This window comes from Onthophagus taurus, chromosome 1 (assembly GCF_036711975.1).
Source record: "Onthophagus taurus isolate NC chromosome 1, IU_Otau_3.0, whole genome shotgun sequence".
In the NCBI taxonomy this organism is placed as follows: domain Eukaryota; kingdom Metazoa; phylum Arthropoda; class Insecta; order Coleoptera; family Scarabaeidae; genus Onthophagus; species Onthophagus taurus.
The window spans coordinates 37,861,633-37,886,055 of record NC_091966.1 but is presented as its reverse complement, the minus strand read 5'-3'; the positions used below and the strand labels follow the sequence as shown (position 1 = coordinate 37,886,055).

General features: G+C 35.0%; 2 protein-coding genes across 7 annotated transcripts in view; one reads left to right on the top strand and one right to left on the bottom strand.

The window, feature by feature from the left end:
* Window positions 1-24,423, top strand: part of LOC111428850 (Formin homology 2 domain containing) — an 86,404-nt gene that overhangs the window by 37,863 nt on the left and 24,118 nt on the right. The window contains exons 1-2 of one of the 6 annotated variants that reach the window (XM_071201270.1): window positions 20,430-20,720; window positions 21,582-22,171. The exons of 2 other annotated variants lie outside the window; for them this stretch is intronic. In XM_071201270.1, the coding sequence (XP_071057371.1) occupies window positions 21,741-22,171 (431 nt within the window). In that variant the 5' untranslated portion in view covers window positions 20,430-20,720; window positions 21,582-21,740. Of the gene's footprint in view, window positions 1-4,618; window positions 4,787-20,429; window positions 20,721-21,581; window positions 22,172-24,423 lie in introns of those variants that run through there. 3 more of the 6 variants (XM_071201272.1, XM_071201271.1, XM_071201274.1) reach the window with 3 other exon arrangements.
* LOC111428852 (sphingomyelin phosphodiesterase-like) lies at window positions 1,956-4,133 on the bottom strand. Its single transcript, XM_023064541.2, has 7 exons — window positions 4,031-4,133; window positions 3,676-3,974; window positions 3,081-3,625; window positions 2,837-3,031; window positions 2,442-2,787; window positions 2,200-2,390; window positions 1,956-2,141 (listed from the first exon to the last, which is right to left on the bottom strand). Exons 1-7 carry the CDS (start codon window positions 4,083-4,085, stop codon window positions 2,009-2,011), a joined length of 1,764 nt encoding a protein of 587 aa, XP_022920309.2. The 5' UTR covers window positions 4,086-4,133; the 3' UTR covers window positions 1,956-2,008.

Here is a 24,423-nt window from a genome sequence, read left to right as displayed (position 1 = left end):
ATTATGTATGCAACATGTCCAAGTGTAGATTTAGCTAAATCTCATTTTTAATTTGTTTTAGTTGATTTAATAAAAGAATTCGAAAACAATAAATTAAAAATCAACAAAAAATAAACAACACTAACAGGAATAATAAAAACATACATAAAATAACAAGACAAGTAATAAAAAATACTAAAGGAAATGTTCAAAAACTTAAATTTCTTTTTTTTTAGTGCTATTAATGAAATCGGAACCCAACATTTTTGCATTTAACGCGAAAACGGTGACTTTTATCAATATTATCTAAGAGTAATAAAAGTTTCTAAACTAAATTTGCTATTAGAAACTGCAAACATAAATGTACGGTTATGATAGAATAAATAGTTCTGAACAAACAAACTTTAGGAACATCCTGTATAGCATTGTTCCCGATGACCGATCCAATTCATAAATTGCCTAACGATTTTACATGACATTGATTTACACTGTACCAAATTTCAACGCTTTACTGTAAATATTGTTTAAGATACTTGGAAAAATGTGTTAAAATTTCTTAACTTTGATGGCCTGTATCGTCGAAATTTGAAGACTTTTACTAATTTTTTTTACATGAATCGTCATCATTTTCACTCTAGTATATATAGTTAAATTTGTTCCCCGAGTCACCGAAACACCCTGTAGAACTCTAAAAGACTCAATTTAGGAAGAATAATAGGAAGATGCTTGCTGGTTATGGTCCAATGAAGCGAATTGGAATGCTACCAAAGGAGATTCGGTAGCAACCCAAACCACTTTTTTTGTCACGGTTGAAATGATGAAATGACATGATCATTATCCTCTAGTCCTTAGTGCCCACTGCTGAACATAGGAGAAAGACCTAGGATTTTTATCCAGTTTTCTTTATCCTGCGCGCTCTGTATACAACTTATTCTTTTGCTATAGTCAATATAGTCTTCTCTATGTTCACTACAACAGTCTCAATGTCCATCTTCTATCATTCAAACATTCCTCGTGTCCTGCCCAATTCCATTTGAGTTCTGCAATTCTGATAATACTATCAGTAACTCCCGTTCTTCTTCTTAAATCCTCCTTAGTTAGACCTCTCCATTTTTCTCTGTACAATTTGAAGTTTTTAGAGGTAGTTGTGGTCAGGGTCAACTTTTCAATACTGTACATCATAACTGGTATTACAAATTGTTCTAATGTTGCAAGATTTAGTCTTCTCTCCAATTCGCATGATTTTCTCTCGAAATCTTTATTTAGTGCCCAAGGCATGTGTACCTCTCAACAAGTTCCACTTCATTATCTTCAAAATTAATGATTTCACTAGAAACTAAGTACGTTATGTATTTTTGTTTTGGTTCTATTGACTTTAAACCCAACACTGGCACATACTCGGTGAAGATCACGCAGTATATCTTTTAGCATTGTATTTTTCTATCTGACATCTTCAGTTTTATAAGGTTTTAACTTTCAAACATCATGTTTACTAGACGGGTTGGTGAGTTGTGTATTTCAGCCGCCCATTCTGGGTCAGACATTACTATGTCAGTTTGGTAATTGATGTTAATGAAATGTGTTAAATTAAAATATTTAGAATTTCATTTAAATTTTTTTTTGTACATCATTTTTATTATCTCTTTAAAGGATTCAAAATCTAAACACCTTCATTATTAAGTGATCTACAATTTCTCACGCGCTCTTCTTACCAATTAATACAGTGAAAGCGTATTGTAACCTTCTAATTACCATTTTACTCCATTTTTAAATGATCTACTTATCGCCTCGGGAACTGCCAAGTTCACGATCAATAACAACGTTTTTCGCTTCGAAGTGATACGTTACGGGCAATTAGTTATTTTCTATTCTTTAGTCTCGATTTGTTTTTCAGTTTAATTTTTCGTTTCAACGTTGGGAATGGAAACGGATCAAATAGGTGCAATTGAAAGTTGTAGAAAGCAAATTATGAGTCATACTGAGCAAACATTTATTTAAAGTGTTGATTTGGTGGCGGTCAGGTGAAGGTTTATGACCACATTGACATTAATTCGTCGCAAACCGTGTTATCTCCATCTTCAGTTCTTACCATTCCGCATAGGTTACCTTTCATACAGGATTCGTTACAACTTCCTCTGCTATCAGCTTGACGATAACGATGACTAAAATTTTTTTTAATATAATAATAAGAATTAAATAAAAATTAATTAAAGTGTATACTTATAATCAAGTTGTAAGAGATGATGATTAGTAGTCATGCGAATTAATAATTCTCGCATAGATTTAGGGGATAAATCGTTCATTTCAAAAACGTCTTTAAATGAGTATAACTTAAACCAACTTGGTTGTTGGGTTGGTGTTAAATTAGCTTCGGTTAAATTGAAAGTCCATGATTCTGCATCGAGTACTTCCTATAAATTAAAAAATTAAAAAATACTTAAAAGAAAACGAAAATAACATACAAAATTTTCTCCATCAACTGTATAAACTTTATAATTATAATTATGGTCTGAATAAGTAGTTAAACTACCACCATTCCATGCAATAGCGATGGGTTTTTTCGGTTCATTTGCATGATGGAAAATAACATATCCGTCATTGTGACTATCACCGTTAAATTCAGCGGTGATTGTGTTTGAAAATCTTTCTAAAATCCTTCTCCACAATCTGCTAAAAGTTAAATATCCATAAGCTGATGGCATGTGCGATAAGATATGAACGAATTCGCCGTTTTGTTCCGCTTGGTATAAAGTATCAACAAGCCATTGTAACTGTTTAATTTGCATTTCGTTATCATACAATAACCACCTAAAATTTTTGATTAGATTACGTTTTGTATTTAGAATTTTTTTTATACCAATTTAAAGTTTGATAAATATTGCTATTAAACGAAACCACTCTAAACCCAGGTTTAACTAACGCTGAGTAATAACCGCCTTCTTTTATGGTGGTTTTTGCATCTTCAGGTAACCATTTCGCCCAAAGTTCGGCGCATTTATCATAGAGCCATTGAGATGATACACTCTCATCTGTCACTGATGGTGGGGCGAATCTATAAATTTGTTTGTTATAGTTATTATTTTATTAAATAATATTCTTACTGATTAACTGGTTGTCCTTCATGATTTCCCATGCTAGGATATAAAGGAGTATTTGGGAAATAAGCTTCGAAATCTTCAAAAATCGTCACCATATCATCAGTGTTATTAGCAATTGATGTAGCCCAAACTAAATGGCGGATAATATCGCCGGTGAAATAAATGTAATCGATGTTATGTTCTTTATTAACATGTTCGTACGCGTTTAAAATAACATGTCTTGGTGTATCACAATCCCTATAATCGCCCCAATATCCAGCTTCGTCCCCAACACTATCAGCTGATGATCCTCTTTGGCAACAAAGAGGTTCATCGCAATTACCTAAAGAACCCGGGGTGTATCTGGGATCATAATGCGTATCGGTAACTTGTAAAACTTTAATTGGGGTGGCATCACTTTGTTGGCCCTTTTCTATTTCTTCTGGATTACCACCGGGAATTTTAATATCCCACTCTTCGAAATCAGCACCGGGACACCCAAGAACAATTCCGCATACTTGATTGCCATTAAGTTCAGGTTTATTTTTAGCAATATACATTACTGGTTCCTACAACGAAAATAAATAACACAAAAATTTCATGTTTAACTAAAACTTACAGCATTTAACCTAATTGCACCTTCACAAACCCTCTCGGATTCAATGTTCATCATCACGCAAAGCTGGATTATCATTTGGACGATATCTTCGGGATTAGCTCCGTTGTTAAGTTCTGAAATTGCCACGTCGACAACTTCCACGCAGGTGTCACATAATTCTTGATCCGCTTTTTCATAAGGGAGTTGTCGAAAAGCATGATTTAAGTCGTATTGTTTTAAGAAAGGGGAAAATTCGGCCGATTTAAATCCCGATTTTGCATGATTCGCCAAAACATTTCGGAGTTCTCGCCGATAATTAACTATAATAAAGAAGTCGGTCGTAAATTGGGGAAAGATATAATTAAAAAAACGAAACCTGTTTGGGAAGAAACAGCTACCAGAAAAAATAACAGTATAAAGTACTTTGACATCTTGACGGTCACTGACTACTGGTTAAGTGGTCGAATTCTCTTTACGTTTCGTTTTATCAACGGTACTTTACGTTAAGTGTTTGATAATTATTTTTTTTTAATTTGTATCGAACATGTTTTGAGAGGATTGTTATTTTTGAGTGGATTTTTAATAACTCTAGATTCATAAATGATTTAAAATTAATGACCTTGATTCACATTAACACATTTCTTGACTCATTGTGTCATCCTACACCGTTTCCTTAAACAACTTCATAAAAACTTATTGCGTAAGATTTACTAAAGTGGCCATTAAATTATCTAGATTTTCTCTAGGTGTATTTATTAATTCTAATTTTAGATATCTCATAAACGTGTCATTCGCTGGGGTTATTTTCAAAATTTCTAAAGCTCCGGTTTGAGTAGTAACACAATAAGCAACACCATGCCTCGTTAATCTTAGTATCTATTTTTAGAAGTTGCTTGCAATACTGCCGCATTACACATCGCATTTTCTAAACTTAACGAAATCATTGGCCCACTGCCTGCAGATTATTTTAACAGTTAGATATTTCGTTAGAATTCAGTACAGTGACCACCTTTGAGGTGCTAAGTGAAACCAGGGAAAATAATACGAATAAAATAATGACCATCACTAGTGATTTAAATGCTTTAGATAAGATGGGATATTTTTCGAGTAACGATTCGATTGGATATCGAAGGTAATTAAGTTTTTTCTAGTGTAAGATTCTCTGCTTAGTCGAGTGATTGTGGGATTGGAAGGAGTTGCATGTGCAGTACCAAGTGAATTTATTGCTGTAATTACGTATGCACGTATGTGTTCTTGTGATTTATTGTCAGCCTCATTTAAATTAAAGCGGTTCTTTTTCTCTTAAAGTCTGGTTTTCAATACAACTTTTTTTTTCATTTAATTTACGCTGTATCTCTCGCGATTAAATGATAATTGGAGCGTGATGTGGTTAACTATAAACATGTACATAAAGTGGAGCGTTAATATGATTCTATTACTAGAAATTAATCACGATTCAGGCCCGTACTTTAGAATTGTATTCGGAGGAAGTCCTAAGCCCTTATCGCCTGTTGATCAGCTAATTTGCATAGGTGATAAATTATTACATTATGAGCGTGAATTTACATGAGCGTACGAGCGAAGCAATTTTGCATGTATGCAGTCTGTTATACGCCCAACTCGACGGTTAGCGGCGTGTTTGTCGATTATCATTGTCCTGGATTTGATAGACGATATCCAACAGCTAATTTACCACTCGGTTTTCTTTGTTTTGTTTACCGACCCGTCATAATAGAGTAGTGAGGTGATAAAGTCTGTTTGCAATCAACATAAAATTAGTTCAAATTTGTATGCTTAGCACGAAACCTCTTTATATCGACAAAGTAAAGTGACCAAATACGGAAGATCGGTATTTAGAAAGTTCTGTCAGTCATATCACGCCCTAAAAGCTTATTTCCGCAAACATTTTCTGCGATCAAATCTTCCTAGAAAGGTAAAGTTTAAATGAAGTATTAAATTATTGTTGTTATCAAAGAAGAAGTACGAAGTCTCCGTTGGTGGCCAGCGGCGTTGCGGGTCAGAATCCTTCCTGCTTAGCAGGAAAGGCCACGATGATTTGAATAAAACGTGAAATGATACCAAGACGTGGCCACTTATATGGCGGGCCGTGCTCAATCAACGGCGTTCGTTTTGCGGCGAAAGAGGTCCGTAAACGTGATACGGCGTCTTCCCCTGTTTACCATACGGTTGCTTTCCAACAATATTCCCCTGCGGAATCACAAACAGCACATTTGCATAATTAAATCTTCCTCCGGGCCTCGTCGAATCGTGTCACTGGGTCATAAAAGAGTCTCTGTCCAGATCTGGAAAGGACGGTATTTTTCTCGGACGTAAAACAGACCTTTATCAAAAGGGGTGTTGCACATATGCAAATTTGGCCGTGTCGCGCACATGCAAATCCACCGCAAACGCCGTAATTTATCTCCAATGTAAATGAACAGATCAACGGCGGATAAGTGCCCGTGGTTCCTCAGCAGGAAGGGCGCGTTCGCCACTGCGCGACGGCGACGGCGACGACTGAATAATGTCTGAATTACCTTGGGGAGTTGCTCGAGCAAACGCCGACTGAGAAATCGTAACCTTTTTCCCATGCCCGTTCCAGTTATTTATCGCGGATCGTGTACATCTCGCCCCAGATGCACGATCTCGTTTCCTTTTTCACCGTCCCTATTTATTATGCAAATGCCGGGCGCCGCCGCCCGTACATTGTCCGTAGAAACTTTATTTCTTCGAAGAGCAACTTCCCAGATTGTCTAATTATAAACACGTCGTATCGCTTTAAATATCAAGGACGCTCACGCCGTCGTTGTAATCGTCACAAAAACGCCCTAGGATCCATTACCAACTAATATTAAAATTAAATATCATGTAGTAATTATCATTTTATTACAAATTATAATCCCAAACGGGTTTTTTGAATACATAATATCTCATCATATCTGATAATTTCCATTTTATGGCAATAACATTAATATCAAATCAATTATTTTTTGTTGAAATCATGAAAGAATAGAGAATAGTTTACTGGCTTCAAAACCAGCTCACTCTTTTTGTTTTATAAAGCATTTATGAATAAATAAATCATCCCTAAAGTGGCATTTTCACTTGGTTTTAATTGCAACCTTTCCAATAAATCTTCGTGGCTGTCTACACTTTCTATGTATGAATTATCAATTTTTCATCGTTAGCCGAGGAAGATGTCTCTTAGTGCTTAGTTTTTCTAAGCCAAAGTATATTACATTTTATCATTTTCATTCTATTTTACAAGCATTACGCTATCACCATATAAATCACGTGATCAGCACGCGAAGTTAAAAGTACTCATTATCCACCTTGCTTATCGAGATGATTTAACACCTACACTCTTAGGATTAATAAAGATAATGTCTTGTAATTTGGTACGATCTTGCTTAATCTTCAAAATTAAAATGAAAATGATAAAGTTGCGTTGAGTAAAAGTTGTAATATTAAATTTCTAATGGTTAACATTAGAAACACAAGATTAGGACTAATGAAGTTGTAATGTGTCAAAATGCAACATAATAAAGTGTTTTAATTATTAATCATCTCTTATACATAATTTATCTATTAAATCGACGTTTGACAAAAATAGATCATTTCAATTCGACTAAATCAAATTGCAAATCGTATGTATCTATTTATGTATGGTAAAGACGATAATTCAATAACGATTTCTTTATGCCTAAGTAAAGAAAATAGAAGTATAACCGCACGCATTTAGGTTATGATGCAAAAGGACCAATAAAGCTTGATTGTTGATATATATAGCCACTTTGGCACTCTTTCTATAATGCGGTAGTTGTGCAAAGAAAAGAATATGGTGCATTTAACGATTAACTTAGTGATGTCATAAATTTGGGAAAAGATCATAAAAGTGGAAACATTGATCGTTATATCACAACACTCAAAAGATTTTAAGTGCTTATGTAGACTATCTACTTGTCTGGCTGATGCAGATTATTTGAAAAGGATTGCCAAAGCTGGGTATTTTGTGTACATATTGATCAGTTCTCCATTCGTGTTTGTATCGATTTAGAATAGCAGAATACAAGTTAGAAATCTCAAATTCTAAATTGAGTATCAATCATGTCTAATATGGTTAAGATAAAAAGAAAATTTGCTCTAGGTATTCGAGCTTGGGACAGCACGATAGCTGCCATGGCGGAGTTAACTTCAGTTTCCTTCCTATAACTTGAAAATTAATATCTCAATGGAATTCCAAAACTTATTTGTATAGTTCAGATTCTGGCCTGGTTAATTCTCAAAATTTTCTATTTTCTTGCAGCCTGGAATCTGAATAGTACAATAGAATTAACTTTTTCTTCAAATGTAGAATCTTAGCAGAGATCTCTCAGACTTCTGTGAGTCTAGAACCTGTAATCTTTTTAATGTGATTTCAGATCTATTCTTATATCTAAAATTTATGTAGTGTTATTTCACACTTCGCTCCAGAATGTATAGGACAGTATAATTCCTTATGCTTGCTGAAATCTGGAGTCTGACCAATCCTTTTTTCAACTTTCTCTTGCAATTCTTCCTGTCTCCGTCAATATTTCCGTCTTCTTCACTTGTCTTTATACAAACTTCTTCTTTCTGTTTATTCTCAATTTTGTTTTGTTCTTTCTCGCAACTCTAGCATATTCTAGATTCTTACTGTTTTCTTTCTTCTCTCTTTCTTTTGCTGGTTTTTCAGTTTGCTAGGTCTATTCAGTTTCTTAGTTAATTTTGTTTTTGACTCTTTTCTGCTTGATAATTGGCCATTCTTTTTCCTCTATATTCTTCTCTTCTGTAATCGTTCGAATTTCTTCCTATTTAAGTGATTTTCTCCAGTTCTTAGTACGTTTTTACATTCTTATACTATTTTTTTTCTTCTGACTTTGTTGAGGCCTTTCTACTTATTTTCTCATTTTGTTCAGACTACTTTCTTACATCTTTTCTGACATTTTTTAAACGTTACTGTGTTTTTCGCTGTCTTTAACTCCCTCGATTCCATTCCTTCTTTCATTTCTTTGAATGAATCATTCCTTTCTTTCTCACTTGTAACTTATGTAGTATGATATTAGATCTCTTCTTGTATCAATAATTATTTTAAAGTAATCTTACACTTTGTTGTAAAGTTTAAACTTATTTCTTCCTGAAATCTGGAGTCGCATGAATACTATTTTGGCCTTTTCCTTTTGCAATTATTTCTGGCTTTTGCAATATTACTAACTTTTTACCTGTCGTTTTCAATATTACTAACATTTTCCCTGTTTTTATTCAAACTCTTTCTGTCTCTTTATTCCCAAATTTTGTTGTCTTCTTTTTGGATAATTTAGCACCTTCCAGATTCTGCCTTGTTTTTTTCCTTTTACTTTGTTCGTTTTTCTGTTTTTTGAGTTCTTCCAGAATTTTAGCTAATTTAGTTCATTTTTGGCAACATTTTTCTTGATTCTGGGATCTTTCTTTTTTCTTTATATAGCATATCTAAACATATCTTCTGGTATATATTCTTAATCTGGAATTTTTCTATTTCTTAGTATGTTTTTTTTTTTTTGTAATTTTGAAATTCAGAAATTCACAAATTTTGAATGTCTTTCATTCTTCTTTTCTGGCAACTGAAATGTTACTAGATTATTCACTGCCTTCAACTTCCTTGATTCCTTTCTCCTATATTTTCAGATTATGCCTGATTTTTAGTTTCTTTCTACTTAGCTTCATATGAACTTTTCTCTTTCTCTGGTTTATGATTTCTATCTGATTTCTTTAGAATTTTCATTTCATTATTCTGACTTTTTTTTGGTTATAAATTCTTATTGATATATTTCTTGTTTTTGAGTTATATCTTTTCCTCTCCCTAACTATTTATGGCATTTTTCGGTGTCTTTCCTTCTAACTTAGATCGGAAGTTTTCCTCTTTATCTAATATTTTCTAGTCCCTAGTGTATTTTTACGTTTATAGTTAGTACTGGTTATACTGGCTTGATATAAGATATTTTACCATCATTTACAGTCTACCTGCTTCTTTCAATTTAATTTCCTTCGAGCTTCTACAGAATTTTAGTTTCATTGTTTTTCATTCCTTTCTTCTTTTTAAATTCTTAATAATTTCTTGTATTTTTATTTCCTTTCATCGTAAAACTTCTTTTGGCATGTTTTCAGTTTGTTTCTTTCCTAGTCTTTGAACAGTGTTTTTATCATTTTCAGTATTTTCTTCATTCTGATTGCGTATAAATATATACATAAACGTTCGTCTCGGTAATGACTCTATGGAATCTTATGTGGCATAGAATTTTGAATCTGCATCCATATATCAGCTCCTCATAGATAAGGTATGTTAAGTCACCAACTCGAAATTGTTAAGGACAGAGATTTGAAAGTGGACTTAATGTGTAAACAAATACACATGGTGGAGATAACTCATTTCCACAAAAATGTGACTTAACACACCTTACCTCTGAGGTGCTGATATAGAATGACATAAAATATATGAAATATATGGACATAAGGCATTTCCATGACTGCATTGTACTTTACATTTTGACATAATTACCTTTATAACTTTATATGCCATAAAAATGTTGTATAAAATATTTTGGCATTACTACCTAAGCAACCTTGGAATGTTTTATGCAGCCTATATTACGAGACATTTTCAGGACAACATTCTATGAAGCCTATGTAACCTACAAAATCCTCATGAGTATCGTTAAGACAACATATTATGTAACCTATATTACCATTACATTTTCGAGACAATATAGACTGCGTAGAATAACTAACAACGGTTTTATTCGAGGCCTTCGAATTCGTTCAACATGCTATATCGAAGAAATAGTAGTATTGAAGGCATTGAAGACCCTTTATGTTATGTAATTTCTTTTGACTCACCAATTTCAAAATATTTATTGTTAGTGTTTTTAGTAGGTAATAGAATCCATTATCAACAAAAACTAAAACTAAAAATCATGTTATAATTATAATTTTATTACAAATTACAAAACAAAACGGTATACTTGATCACGAGATTACGCAATAATCAATGTCGTCGGTTATTTTCCGGTTCGTGGCGACAACATTAATGTCAAACGCATATTGGAAGACCGTGAATCGATGACAGGTTATTGCAGGAAAACGAATCTCGATTAATATGTAAATTCCCACCTACTAATTCTCAAGGAGACTACTTTAAATATTACAGAAATAAAAGCTGTTTTATGTAGTAATGAAAGTACGATCGTTATCACGTTAATGAATAGGTACGTTTAAATGAGGTTGTGTGAATATATTGTGTTCTTAAACTATTGACACGATTATTAAAGTTTCCACTTTGATTTAAATTAAACATTTCTAAAGGAAAATCGTTATTTTTGCGAAATTGGTCCGATGCCAGGATTTGTAAGCAATATTTGAAAATAGCACGAAATCATACATATTTATGTACCGAAAAGTCTTGTCACTTTTTCCTTTGTCACGCGTGCCGACCAATTCAGTTTCTCTTTTAACTTTTAACCATTTCCCACGAAAATAAGTACACGATTTCGATTGTAACCAAGTTGTCAACAACACTCGATTCAATTGTAAATGATATTCGAATTGCTTTCTATTAAAACTCGGAGAAATTCGTTTTACTTCTAACTGTTTTTTATAATTCGATAAGGTTCAATAAATTTCAATAAGTATTAATAAGTAAGGCACCTCCACCATTTAATCTTAATTGCTAATTATCACCAATATATCTCAATGTCATTAAACAATGGGGGGTTTGCAATGTGACCCACATGCGGGTAAATCGAACACGCGAAACTCGCAAAACCGTAAGTAACTTGCAGATTAGATATGAGCCGTCTTAATTATGCGTTTGCGGAGTGTCACGCGAACCGAAACGCATCGAGATTATACTCTCGAGGCATTGAAGAAAATGTAATTAACGATGTTGTCGGCGAAATTGCATTAATATAAAGAACGATTTTTCTAATTAGTGAAGACAATATTTTAAATTAGCCGATTCTATTTTCGGTTTGGCGCCATCGTACCTCTGTATATTTGCTTGAGTTATTCAAGTTTTCACATCAAAGTCGCTTTACGTCGCAGAAGAACGGAAGCATAAACAATGTCGAACCTAAGAAATCTGAAACGGGAGGAAATGCACAAACTGAAAGTTTGTAACGCGAAGGAAGCGCGCTGTTTGTGGATTCGCGAAGGTATGTTTATTCTGGCAAATAATTTATACTCATATATATATAATTATATAGGAAAAGATATCAATAAGAATTTATAACTAAAAAAAAGTCAGAATAATAAAATGAAAATTCTAAAGAAATCAGATAGAAATCATAAACCAGAGAAAGAGAAAAGTTCATATGAAGCCTAGTAGAAAGAAACTAGAAATCAAGGAAGTTGAAGGCAGTGAATAATCTAGTAACATTTAAGTTGCCAGAAAAGAAGAATGAAAGTAGTCTAGATAACATCAGAATAATGTGGCCTCAATAAAGTCAAAATTACAGAAACAAGAAATAATCCAAAAACGTAAAAATGAATGAATATATACCAGAAGATATATTAAGATATGCTATATAAAGAATTAAGAATCCCAGAATCACGAAAAAAGTTGCCAAAAATGAACTAAATTAACTAAAATTCTGGAAAAGCTCAAAAAACCAGAAAAACGAACAACGTATAAGGAGAAAACAAGGCAGAATTTATAAGGTGCTATATTTTCCAAAAAGAAGACAAGAAAATGTGGGAATAAAGAGACAGAAAGAGTTTGAGTAAAGACAGGGAAAAAGTTAGTAATATTGAAAACGACAGGTAAAAAGTTAGTAATGTTGCAAAAGCCAAAAAGAATTGCAAAGAAAAGGCTAAAATTGTATTCATGCGACTCCAGATTTCAGAAAGAAATAAGTATCTAAACCTTACAACGAAGTGTGAAATTAGTTTGAAATAATTTGTGATACAAGAAGAGATCTGATATCATACTACATAAGTTACAAGTGCCAGATTATAGAAATGAAAGAAGGAATGGAATCGGGGAAGTTAAAGACAGTGAAAAATACAGTAATATTTAAAAAATGCCATAAAAAAAGTAAGAAAGTAGTCTGAACAAAATAAGAAAATAAGTAGAAAGGAGTCAGCCTCAACAAAGTCAGAAAGAAAAAAATGGTATAAGAATGTAAAAACGTACTAAGAACTAGAGGAAATCACTTAAATAGAAAGAAATTCGAACGATTACAGAAGAAATAACGCTGGAAATATGCCAGAAGAAGTTATATTGAGGAAAAACAATGCAAAAAATATCAAGAATGGCCAATTACCAAGCAGAAAAGAGTCAAAAACTAAATTAACTAAGACACTGAATAGACCAAGCAAACTCAAAAACCAGCAAAACAAAGCGAGAAGAAAGAAAACAGTAAGAATCTAGAATATGCTAGAGTTGCGAGAAAGAACAAAACAAAATTTAGAATAAATAGAAAGAAGAAGTTTATATAAAGACAGCTGAAGAAGACAGATATTGACGGAGACAGGAAGAATTGCAAGAGAAAGTAGAAAAAAGCATTGGTCAGACTCCAGATTTCAGCAAGCATAAGGAATTATATTGTCCTATACATTCTAGAGCGAAGTGAGAAATAACACTACATAAATTTTGGATATAAGAATAGATCTGAAATCACATTAAAAAGATTACAAAAAATAGAATTTTGAGAATTAACCAGGTCAGAATCTGGACTATACAAATAAGTTTTGGAGTTCTATTGAGATATTAATTTTCAAGTTATAGGAAGGAGACTGAAATTAATCCTTATACGGTTTTAATTCCAAACTCCGCCAGAGCAGCTATCGTGCTGTCCCAAGCCCGAATACCTAGAGCAAATTTTTCTTTTATTTTAACCATATTAGACATGATTGATACTCAATTTAGAATTTGAGATTTCTAACTTGTATTCTGCTCTTCTCGATCTAAACACGAATGGAGAACTGATCAATATGTACACAAAATACCCAGCTTTAGCAATCCTTTTCAAATAAACGCGAAGGAAGTGCGCTGTTTGTGGATTCGCGAAGGTATGTTTATTCTGGCAAATAATTTATACTCATATATATATAATTATATATATACGTGGAGTCAAATTAAGTAATTGGCGTGATGTTGAAAAAGTTAAAAAGAAAAAGTAAACAACACGATAGAAATACGTACAAGAACCGGCCATATAGTTGCCCTAATCGCGCTTCGTGGTGGTCGAAGCTTTGGAGTCGTATCTTCTAAAAACCGTCAACGCCGACTGTGCGGTCGCTTTTAATCTCTTAGGCAAGTATTAAGTGGTCGCAATGACAAGGGTATAAATTACGGGCAGCCGCGGTGGAATGTCCGAAGTGACTGCCGTACACAAATGCGTTACGGATATTCATTTCCTGGAAACCGCGCATATCCGATGCACTTCTGGCACACTTCTTGTTTCTCCGCGGCGTCTTGCGGCGTTATCCGGGCGGTGAATCGCCGCGGAGGTCCGGATAACAGTCGGACCGCCAATTATACCAACGAAGAATCTGGCACTAACAGTTTATTGAGCGAAGCGGCCGCAGCTGCCCGCGGGATCGATCGTTTTTGCCGACGATGTCAAAAGACCGCCTCGTGACCGTTCAGTCACTCTAATTAGATGTAATCGATTAAGTTGACTTTTTGTACCGTTTTCTCCTTCAGGCACTGTGCTGCCAGCTATCTTGAGGTATTTACATCGGTTCTCATTCAGATACTGAAGAATTAACAGGAGAAGGCCTCCGGGTAATCACAAAAAAGAACTCCTAGAAAACGCAGCTCGTTTCTCCTAGGTTAATAGATATCGATAAACGAAAACCATCGATCAACATTAATAGTTTCTTACAAAACAAGTTTTGATAAACTTAATCATATATGTTTTTAAGTGTAAACCTAAACTTTCGTTGTATTTAAGAGGATTAGTGAAAGTCGGATAATCAGATTAAACCGGGATAGAATTACTCCACTTACATAATTAGGCGTCTCCAAACGCGTTCGAGACAATCCTCTCTTGTGGGTTTCGTGCTTGAAACGGCACGTCGCAAAAATTGTGGTACACGACACCGAGCCGTAATTAAATACGAGAAAGCTGGAGATGTTCGCCCGGTAAGCCGAGATCCTTTCACATTCATAACCGGGAATGCACTAAATATATTGAAATTCCGCTTCGTGAAGAGAAAACGTCCGAACACGCGTTAGGAGGCGATTGTTCATTGTGATTATCTCCTCAAAGTGCCATGGGCTCGAATGAAATTGCTTATTTATTTTGTACCTCGATATGTGGGTTACCTGTGATAGTACTAAGTAATTAAACGATATATAAAATTCCTTTTATTAATTAACGGTACTTATGAGGATACTTTACCAGGTCACTTAGTTTTATAGCGAAGAAAACGTGCATATCCGAAAGGCAGGTTATTAATATTGGTTAGATTTAAATATGGGTACTATTAATTTTACATTGACCTTTAAGTCCTTTATTTGTCTTTGTGGTATTGTTATTTTATTTACCTTATGGTTCATTGTGTAACATAATCTTCCTTAATTATAGCAATTGTAGCAGGTTTTTTATTGTTCACCATCCTCGGCTAGCTTTTTCTTCCCAAGCTGGTGATCTCGATAATCCAGTAACTAAGTAATTAAAAAGGGGCTCACTTTTTTCATTGGTTTCTGAGTTGGTCCAAGTATTTCACCCACTTTAACCATTTGAAGGTTTTTATCTCTGTCTGAAATCGAGTAGCAACATCTTTCCTACAAGAGTCATGTTGTATGAAAGTGAAATTGATTTGATCACCACTAAGGTTCTGCCAAACAAAGGGTCACACTTTACTTTGAAATCGTTCTTTCTTAGCTCAGCAAGAACTCTTTCTGCACCTTAGGTATTAGTTAAGGATTTTCCTATTCAAACATCGTGTTAGATATATGTTGAACTGCGTAGTGTTGCATCTTTACCCATTGTGAATCAAGCTCATAAAGAATACCACTTTGCAGAAATGTATGTGCTTCAGCTCATCGATTTTTAATGGTTTTACTCTATCTTGGCTTTTTTATCTGTTTCCATACACTAAACTTTCTGCACAATTACAATTTTTCTACGTGCACCTGTTACTATGTCACAGGACACATAACGATATAATAATTATACATATTTTATTGCGATATCCTGTTAATAGTTATCATTGCAACATTTATCCGTTTGATTGCATGGCAAAATCCATGGAATAAGCATCTATTGACTCGCACTTTATGGCGGTACATGTTCCTGCATATGCAGAATACAGGTTTATCCTTAAATATATACTTGGTGCCGAAATTGTTGTCTTTCAATAGGGTTCCTTATTTTTAATGCTAAATTCCAGTTCTCTGACATTAAATGATGCAGGAGCTGTACACGGTACGGGTTAAAATGTAGCTGTAGTTGAAAAATCTTTTTGGTTGAGGTTTCTAAGCTCTCGACGTGCTCGGGACATTAGTTTCTGTAAACTACCATTGTCTACAGAAATCTCTGTTTGGTCTACCACTTCTATTGCCTAATGCTTTTATCTTTGCATAAACAACCAGTAGTCTTGAATTGAATGGCCGAAATTACTGTAAAATACTATGTTTACAAGAGGGCTCGCTAAATCCTACATTCTTCATCCCAAACTAAGACGAGATCCCTTGCGGTCGAGACACTACAATAGCTGTTCCAAAGGCGCTAAAATTAGTATCATATTGAACCATTTTGAAAGTATCTTGGCCTTAAGCGACATCGGCTTAACTGTGACAATGAGACAAAATATCATGTCTCCTTATTAAGCCGAAGCGTTGCAATATGTGGTTAATTTTTGTATTTTAAGTATTGATTGGCTGCCTCAGAAACGAGGTTGCCTCGACAATTGCATAAGATATTTAATGTGTTTGTATTGAATAAAGTTCTACTGCCTGTTATTTAGTTAGTCGGTTTTCTTCTGTTTTTATTATCATTTAAATATGTCTCAAGCGAAGGCTATATCAAACGATTCCTTGTCCTAAGCTAAACCGAGGTTGCTTGTTGTCGAGGTGGTGTGATATGTTTATTGTATCAATGTGATATCAATAGTAGCGTCTCAGCCGCTAGCTTAATAAAATAATATCATTCTTTCTGAGTATTATTTAAGTCAAGGTGCTGCTACATGTGTTGAAAAATATTGTATCGATATGGTATTAATTGTATTGCCTCGGCAAATGAATTGTGCCGAAGTACCATAAGATGGGGTTACTTGGACACGTTTTTTGCAAAATTTTCAAGATTAAAACAGAAAAAAAAAACAGATGAACAGAAGCTTGTTCATCATACCAACCTAAGCTTCAGGATTATATAGCTATCATAAGTATATCATATAGTTGTTGGGGTTTCTTGGATACTAAACTGTCAGAGTTACCATCTGTCAGATGGTAACTTGACCAAAAATGTAACTGAAGCATTAAGAAATGTATTTTTATGTAAAAGACACATTTTTTATTGAATTAAACATTAAAAAACATTAATAAATTGTAACAAAACTGTTTTTATTTCTTCTTACAAGTGTCAAAAAAATCTTCTAAAGTTAACCTTAAATTAATATAAATCGAAATAAAAGAAACAAAAATTAACGTATTTACCAATAATAAACATATTAAAAACCAAAAATTATTGTTCTATAGCACAATTTAAACTTAAATTAATAATAATCCTTTTTCCTTCATAAATTACTTTAATCCTGAACGAAGGAAATCTTTGTCTTGATTGTTATCATCAAAGATTTCTTCGTGTTCCGAATTTTCGCAGCGAGAGCAGTTGTAAAATGCATTTTAGGCACTGTATCCAATCCATTTTGTTCCTGTCGTCTTTCTACTTTATACGGCAGATACCGCAAGTAGATGAGTCCTTTTCAAAACCTCATTTGGATTAGGAGGATGCAAGCCAGTTGCTCTAAAACCTGATTTCAGGCTGATTTCGGCACATATCGCTGATTGCTATCCAGAGTATATTTAGCAGTACAGGGAATTGTTTTTGGAATGCAACCAGGGTATCTTCTTTCTTTTGTCCATTGATCCAGTATTTTTCTCCACTTTTTCTTCATGGGTGCGAATACCGCAACATCTAATAGTTGCATTAGATGGGTGGCATTTGCTGGAAATGGCTTCAAATAGATGTTATTCTTCTTGCATGCCTTGATCATTTTTGGAGAGAAGTGGCTTTCCAAATTGTCTCCCACCAATACAACTCTATCTTCTGGGTCGCGAGTGATCCACTTGGGCTGCTGGCATATTTTGAACCAGCTGGTCCACCTTTAGTCCAGTTGTCATATATGTTTCGTACTTTATATAACACCATAGGAGGAAGTATTGGACAAACCATAATGCTGATAGAAGCCCGAGAATGTTCTTGCACTCTTTCCACTCTTTTTGTGTTTCTTGGCACCATGACTTTTTTAGCACCAGGCCCTTATCATAATTCCCTTTACACCTTTTTTACACTTTTCACTGAAGAAAGAGCAAGGTTAGCGTTGTTGAAAAATGTTGTAATGTCGTCGCGGTTGACTGACGACCTGGACCGCTTTATGTTTGACGCTATTCTGATGGACAGGTTGTTTCTAGCGATAAAAGAATCGATGAAATCTGGAGCTGGACTGTTGTTCTTGAAAACCTTGACCTGCCTCTCTTGTTTATTTAAGTATTTTTTCACCACATCTCGAATGTCGGCCTTTGTCAAGGGGAACCCCGAATTCGCGACAACAGCCAAAGTTTCAGAAAACAACAGCTCCTCAGACTTGTTTAAAACAGTCGGATGTCCAACGGGTCTTGAATTCCTTCCAAGCATCTTCCGTACTAATGTTGTCCGAGACAGTTTGAATGTTTCTGCGATCTTTTTCCTTCCGAACTGCATCCATAGTCTTTCACTTTGTAATTCATGTAGGATTTTGACCCTGGAGTTTTTTGATAAGTGCGCACCATTTTTAATCAGTGACTTCCTTTAATAACAATAAAAAAACAACAGACTTTTTTTTAGTAATAAGTTATATAATAACGGATTACTTTATCACTTTTAATTAAGAACAACCAGTAAGAAGCAGTAATTTGCTGCATTCCCTAACAATGTAAGATTTCAGTACAATTGTACCGATTAAAAATTTTGTACTGAATTGCTACTTTCACGTACTTTATCCCTGAAATCGTACTGAATTTTGAGTAGCCTCATTTTACGATACTGTAATATATATTACTTAACATTTCATTAATATGGTATTAACTGTATTGTTTAACCACCAAGAGATCTGCACTGCTATAACAGATGAGCATCTCGCATATTCTAACACATAAACTCTCTTCTTACTTTGCTATAATTATCAACACAAGCTTGGTGAGTTTGCGTTCATTTTGATATATCATTCATGTTTTTTTTTATGCAAAATCTATTAAAACAGATTTCAATTGGAAAGTATAATAAATAACGCGCAATTATTTCAATAAATAACATTTTTTAAAGAATTTATTTAATTAAACGCGACTAAGAAATCAATATGGCTTAATTGGTGACAATTAATTCTGGTTTATCATTAGGAGTTTTCTCATTTAGGAAATAGGATGTAGTGGGATTTATAAAAACATCTCGATGGACAGATTTGTCTAAGACATATGCCACATCCTTTACGACAACTGTTAACATTGTGAATTATTAACTTCCCGTAAATGATCGAGTTCTGAAGAGTTCGAATGGAACTTTTGCATTCCATAACCTAAAACGGTAGTTCAAGTCCAGTTCAATAGACTTTGAAACAGTTAACACACTATTAGAGTTGACGCTAACGCTGATTGAAAAACTATATGGATCAAGTGCATTTTCCAAAGACTCAGACCATATGCGAAGAATACCGCAAAGCCGTGAGCTGTGAGTGAGCAGTTCTGGATGCCATCGCACGTTTTATAACCTGTTACCAACGACGACGAGTCGAGAAGAGCAACCGGTAAGCCGTTTGCTCGACTTCTTTAATTGCCAGACGTACGCGCGTTTTTCTAAATGACCCAGTTGCCATACGACAACGTTATTTGTTTATCGTTTGTTCTCATCGATTTCAATTCCTCCTTGTACACGTGTCGAACCAACCGACTTTTTTTGTATGGCAAATCGAAGAAGTTGATTGTGTGTCCTCCATACCCATCAACGGTGTACTTCTTTTCCTACTGGAAACGCTTTTTCTTACGTAACGGGGTGCGCCACACCTATTTAACAACAGGTTTATCGACCCAACAAGCTTATCTGAATCCGATTAAAAACCAATTAAACGGTATCTTTCCACAGGTGGATTCAACACCTTACATTAATTCCTTAATGGTTTTGACCTAAATTAAGAAAAATCGAAAAACAATGTACTTAAAGATGTAAATGAAATTGCAAACGTAATGATTATTATTATTATAGACAGTACAAGTGTCGAATAGTTAACAACTTCTTTACACACTCAATTAACATTACTTGTTAATTCATCTCTTTGGATACATGTCAGGTTGAGGTGTTAAATTTCTAGTAGCGTGAAGTCAAAGGTATCGATAACCGTTCATGTTGTGTTGGATCCAAGTCCCCCATCATAACGGACTCTTCTTCCGCAGGCTCTTTGGCACGATCAGCGTAAAGCCATCTGCAGGCTCGCTCGCAATGCGAATGTAGGTCTTGGATTTGTGTCACCGTCGGTGCTGGTGGAGTGGTGAAGCGGCGTCGTCGCATCGGTTCAAACAGATGCCCGACGTCGATCTCGCGTGTAGGTTCTTCAGCTCGCGTCGTCGTGCCAAACAAACCGTCATTGAGAAGGTGTTATCTTGGCACTTGTTCGATCGGTCAAGTGCGATTTCATAAATTTTTTGATAAATTTTTTCATAAATTTATAAAATCGAAATTTGTGATTAAAATTGAAATCGGGATTAGAATCGGACGGGTTTCTCTTCTCGTGGAGTGATGAATGGCAATGTTAAGGTTGTGTCTTGAAGCCTTGAATGGATTAGAAACGTTTGAGTGACGTGCGATGTGTTTATGGTAACGGAAATTTCAAATTGAGTTTGGGATCAAATTTGTATCTTTTAATTAGTATTGAGCATATTTAGTATTAAGTATATCGTATTAGTTTTCATTATTCATTAGTGTCACGCAGATAGATTTAGTGTCCTTATACTGATAAATCGTTGCATTAATTATATATTATCAACGATCAAACTACAATCACCTTAAATGCCATACGTTACTAGGACAAATCGATAGTTGATTGTTGAGAAAGGGAATTATAATATCCTCTTACGTAATAACTTGGGAAAAAATGATGAATGAAAAAAAAAATTACTTGGAGGTGTCGTTAAACGGTCCTCTTTAATATAACATATACTTAACACCTGTTTAACTTAGGCCCATAAGGCATAGGTAACCTACTGACCGAAGTTGCCGGTTCTTGACGCTGTATACCGGTCGTTTCAGACGGTGCTCGTTGAGCTCGGTATTTAGAAAATCCTGCTAAGCGATACAATGGTGTTTCTTCACTACTACGTTAATAGCTAATTCTAAGGGTTCATATGGTGTGTAATTACTTCATTAACTACATACGTTTTTGAATTGTCCAGTTAAGCCATTAACATAGTTTTCAAATTCCCGGAAGAAACTCATCTCATTCTCTATTCACTCCATTCATCTCTATTCATGTTAATTTCCTAGTAACAATTTAAAGAATTTCATGAATTATAAATTTCGGTCATAAAACATTCTTTTTTTTAACGCGGAAATCACCTTAACTCGTTTGATATATTAACGGGAAAATTATGCATTAAAAATCGCTTGCAAAATAAGGAACTAATAGTAAAAGATAACATTTCCAAGAAGCTCAATATTTAAAGATCTTTCCGTAAACAGTTACCATAAACGGCATCGCGTTCCATGTTTTGAAAGTAAACTGCGTGAGTAAACGCGGAGTGTTATGTCATAAGCGGAGGGTAAACATTGACCGGAGAAGAAGACGAAAAAGAAAATAAAATAAAAATAAGAGAGGTGTTAAATTTAAGTGTTAAAGACATGGGTACTGAGTCGCTGCCGGTCGAATCGGGTGATGGGTTTCAGGATTACGCGCCTGACCTCTTGACCCAATGGCTAAACTCGTTGGAAACGCGTACATCGCTGTTTTGGATGCACTACGTCGAATGCAACTTTAAGAATAACTCCGAAGAGGCGTGTAAGTTCAGAGAAAAGCTCGGATCCGAAGAGACCATTAGTCTGTCGTCGGAGGCGATGTCGGACTTTGACTCTTTGAGAGATTCCAATAGTTCAACGTCTTCGATCTCTTGCGGAGAGATCTCGGATCAAACAGGATTCTTAGAGGGCGACCCATCGGGTATTAAAGAAGAAATACCGATAGTTGCTTGTAAATCCATAGCGCACAGGGACTCGGAACTTTTAGTAGCTTTATCAGAAAATTGCTCACACGGACCAGTTTGCTATTTTTGCAGGTAATCAAACAACAATTAATTGAAAGCAAAAACTAGAATAAAAAAAACATTCCCACAGTTCCTTCTTATTATTGTTCTTTGGAAATTCGGCCATTTCATGTCACGGTGTGGTTTCACCACACGGTCTCTTTGCACAATCAGCTCGATTAGCTTTAAGGTTTTTGTGCGAAAGCAATTCGAATCGGGCGTCTCAATTAGGCCTAATGGCGAGAAATCTAACACTTTCTACACGATGAGAAATATGTTTATGCCGTGATGTCGAAGCGTATTAAGACGAGTGGGAAACCCGAGCAAAGAGAAATACCATAAACTCTTTCCAGACAAATTAGCAATTTCACCCGACGAGATGTATCGTATTTATCGACGAAAACAACTCGCGCATAAGTGCTCTAAGTGGATTGATTTTAGTATCTAAACACTCACGTTCTTGATAACTCAATCTTCCTTCTATATCATTGGTTAATTGGAGAAATTTAATTCATCACCTGATGAAATTTAGTTTCTATGGAGTGATTTTTCATTAAATTAATCAACTAGGTTTGTCATGGTCTCTTTTATAATAGGAACGATTAATTTCCTCCTCATTGCTTTATACGATTACTTCTCCACCATTATCCTGTCAACGATGACCTAACGCAGGAAATGCATTGTAAGGCTATATATGGATCTAAATATTGGTTTGGTTAAAAGGTGGGTTTTAAAAAAGGATTTGACATCTAGCGGGTATTCGAATACAGCCGTCAGCATTGTTTAAAAGTTTTCGCTTTCCTATGTGCAGTCGATTTCAATGCATAATGGCGCATCGATTACGTCCAATTAACGGCGTTTGAAAGCTTCCTAGCTTTCCGGGCGGGCTTCCGCGTCGCGGGCGTCGTCGTATTCTTCTTCGTCGTTAAAACGACAACGTCCAGTTAGAAAGGTCTTAAGCGTATTTATAATCGCACTGTAAATACCACGATACGTAAAGACGTAAAGTACGCAAAAGGAAATTGCAAATAAACGGTCGATTGTTATTAATTTACGTTGCGCCCGCGAATCCACCCATACACAACTTTCGCTTCGATTACCAAGTATAAATTCGTGCTAAATATCGTTGGCACGTCGTAAAGTGTCCGGTAAGATAAAGAATCGTTACGTGCCATTAGCTATCTTCGACGGGTGCGAATATATATCCACCATTAATTTTATTTTAAGAAAAATTTTAAGAATAAAATAAGATTGTAGTTATTTTTGTATGTAGGTTTTACTTCCTGATTGAAATTAATTTTTGGCAATCTCGCATTGTCGTCGTTTCTCATCCGTTTGTTCTCTTTAGTTTGCGGTAGAGCTTTCCTGTTATACCGAGTTGGATATATGCGGTTTAGCGAAAAGGAAGTATCACACAGTCGGTGGCCGCGTGTAGGCGTGCAGAAAGCTGTAGGTTACCTGCGACTCCCCTGAGGCCGGATTTATTGAGAGTTGAACGCAATAAACTCGGGTTGAACTGCGAGTACTGTTATAATGGCACTACGCGCGGTTACTTCTGTACCTTTGCGCGATTTTCAGCCATAAAGAACGATTTTGTCGTGTGGATATAAAACTTACCACTACCAGATTAGAACGTGCGTTAGTTACATCTCCGGTTTCTTTTGATGTACATTTTCAGGCAAAAAATAATTTAGTGCAGTAAAACTTAGATGTAACGTGCGTCTGAGGAGGCACAGCAAAAAACCGAAACTTTCTAGTTCTAGGTCTAGTGTTGTATATTTTTATTGAACTAAAAGTAAAACTAAAACTAAACATTAAAGAAACATTCGGGTTTAGCCGTCTTGAGAGACGCACTAACTACAACACGAACTATCACTAGCATTAGAACTACCACTAGACCTAGAACTAGAAACATTCAGGTTTAGCCGAACGTCTCTTAAGACGGCTAAACCCGAATGTTTCTAGTTCTAGGTCTAGTGGTAGTTCTAAAGCTAGTGATAGTTCTTGTTTTAGTTGTTATTCAGCGTTAGATTGTTGTATAGATTTCATTGAACCAAAACTAGAACTAACACTAGACCTAGAACAAGAAACATTCGGTTTTAGCCGATCGTCTCTTAACCCGTTGTGACTCGACGGTACTTTAAAGTACCGGCAGTTTTAAACATTCATTTTAAACTGTAGTCATCTATTCGGCGCGTTTAGAGCTGTCGGTACTTTCTACTATACAGGAAAGAATCTGTACAAAAAATGACGCAACCCGGACTGTAGGGTTTTTTGGTATATTT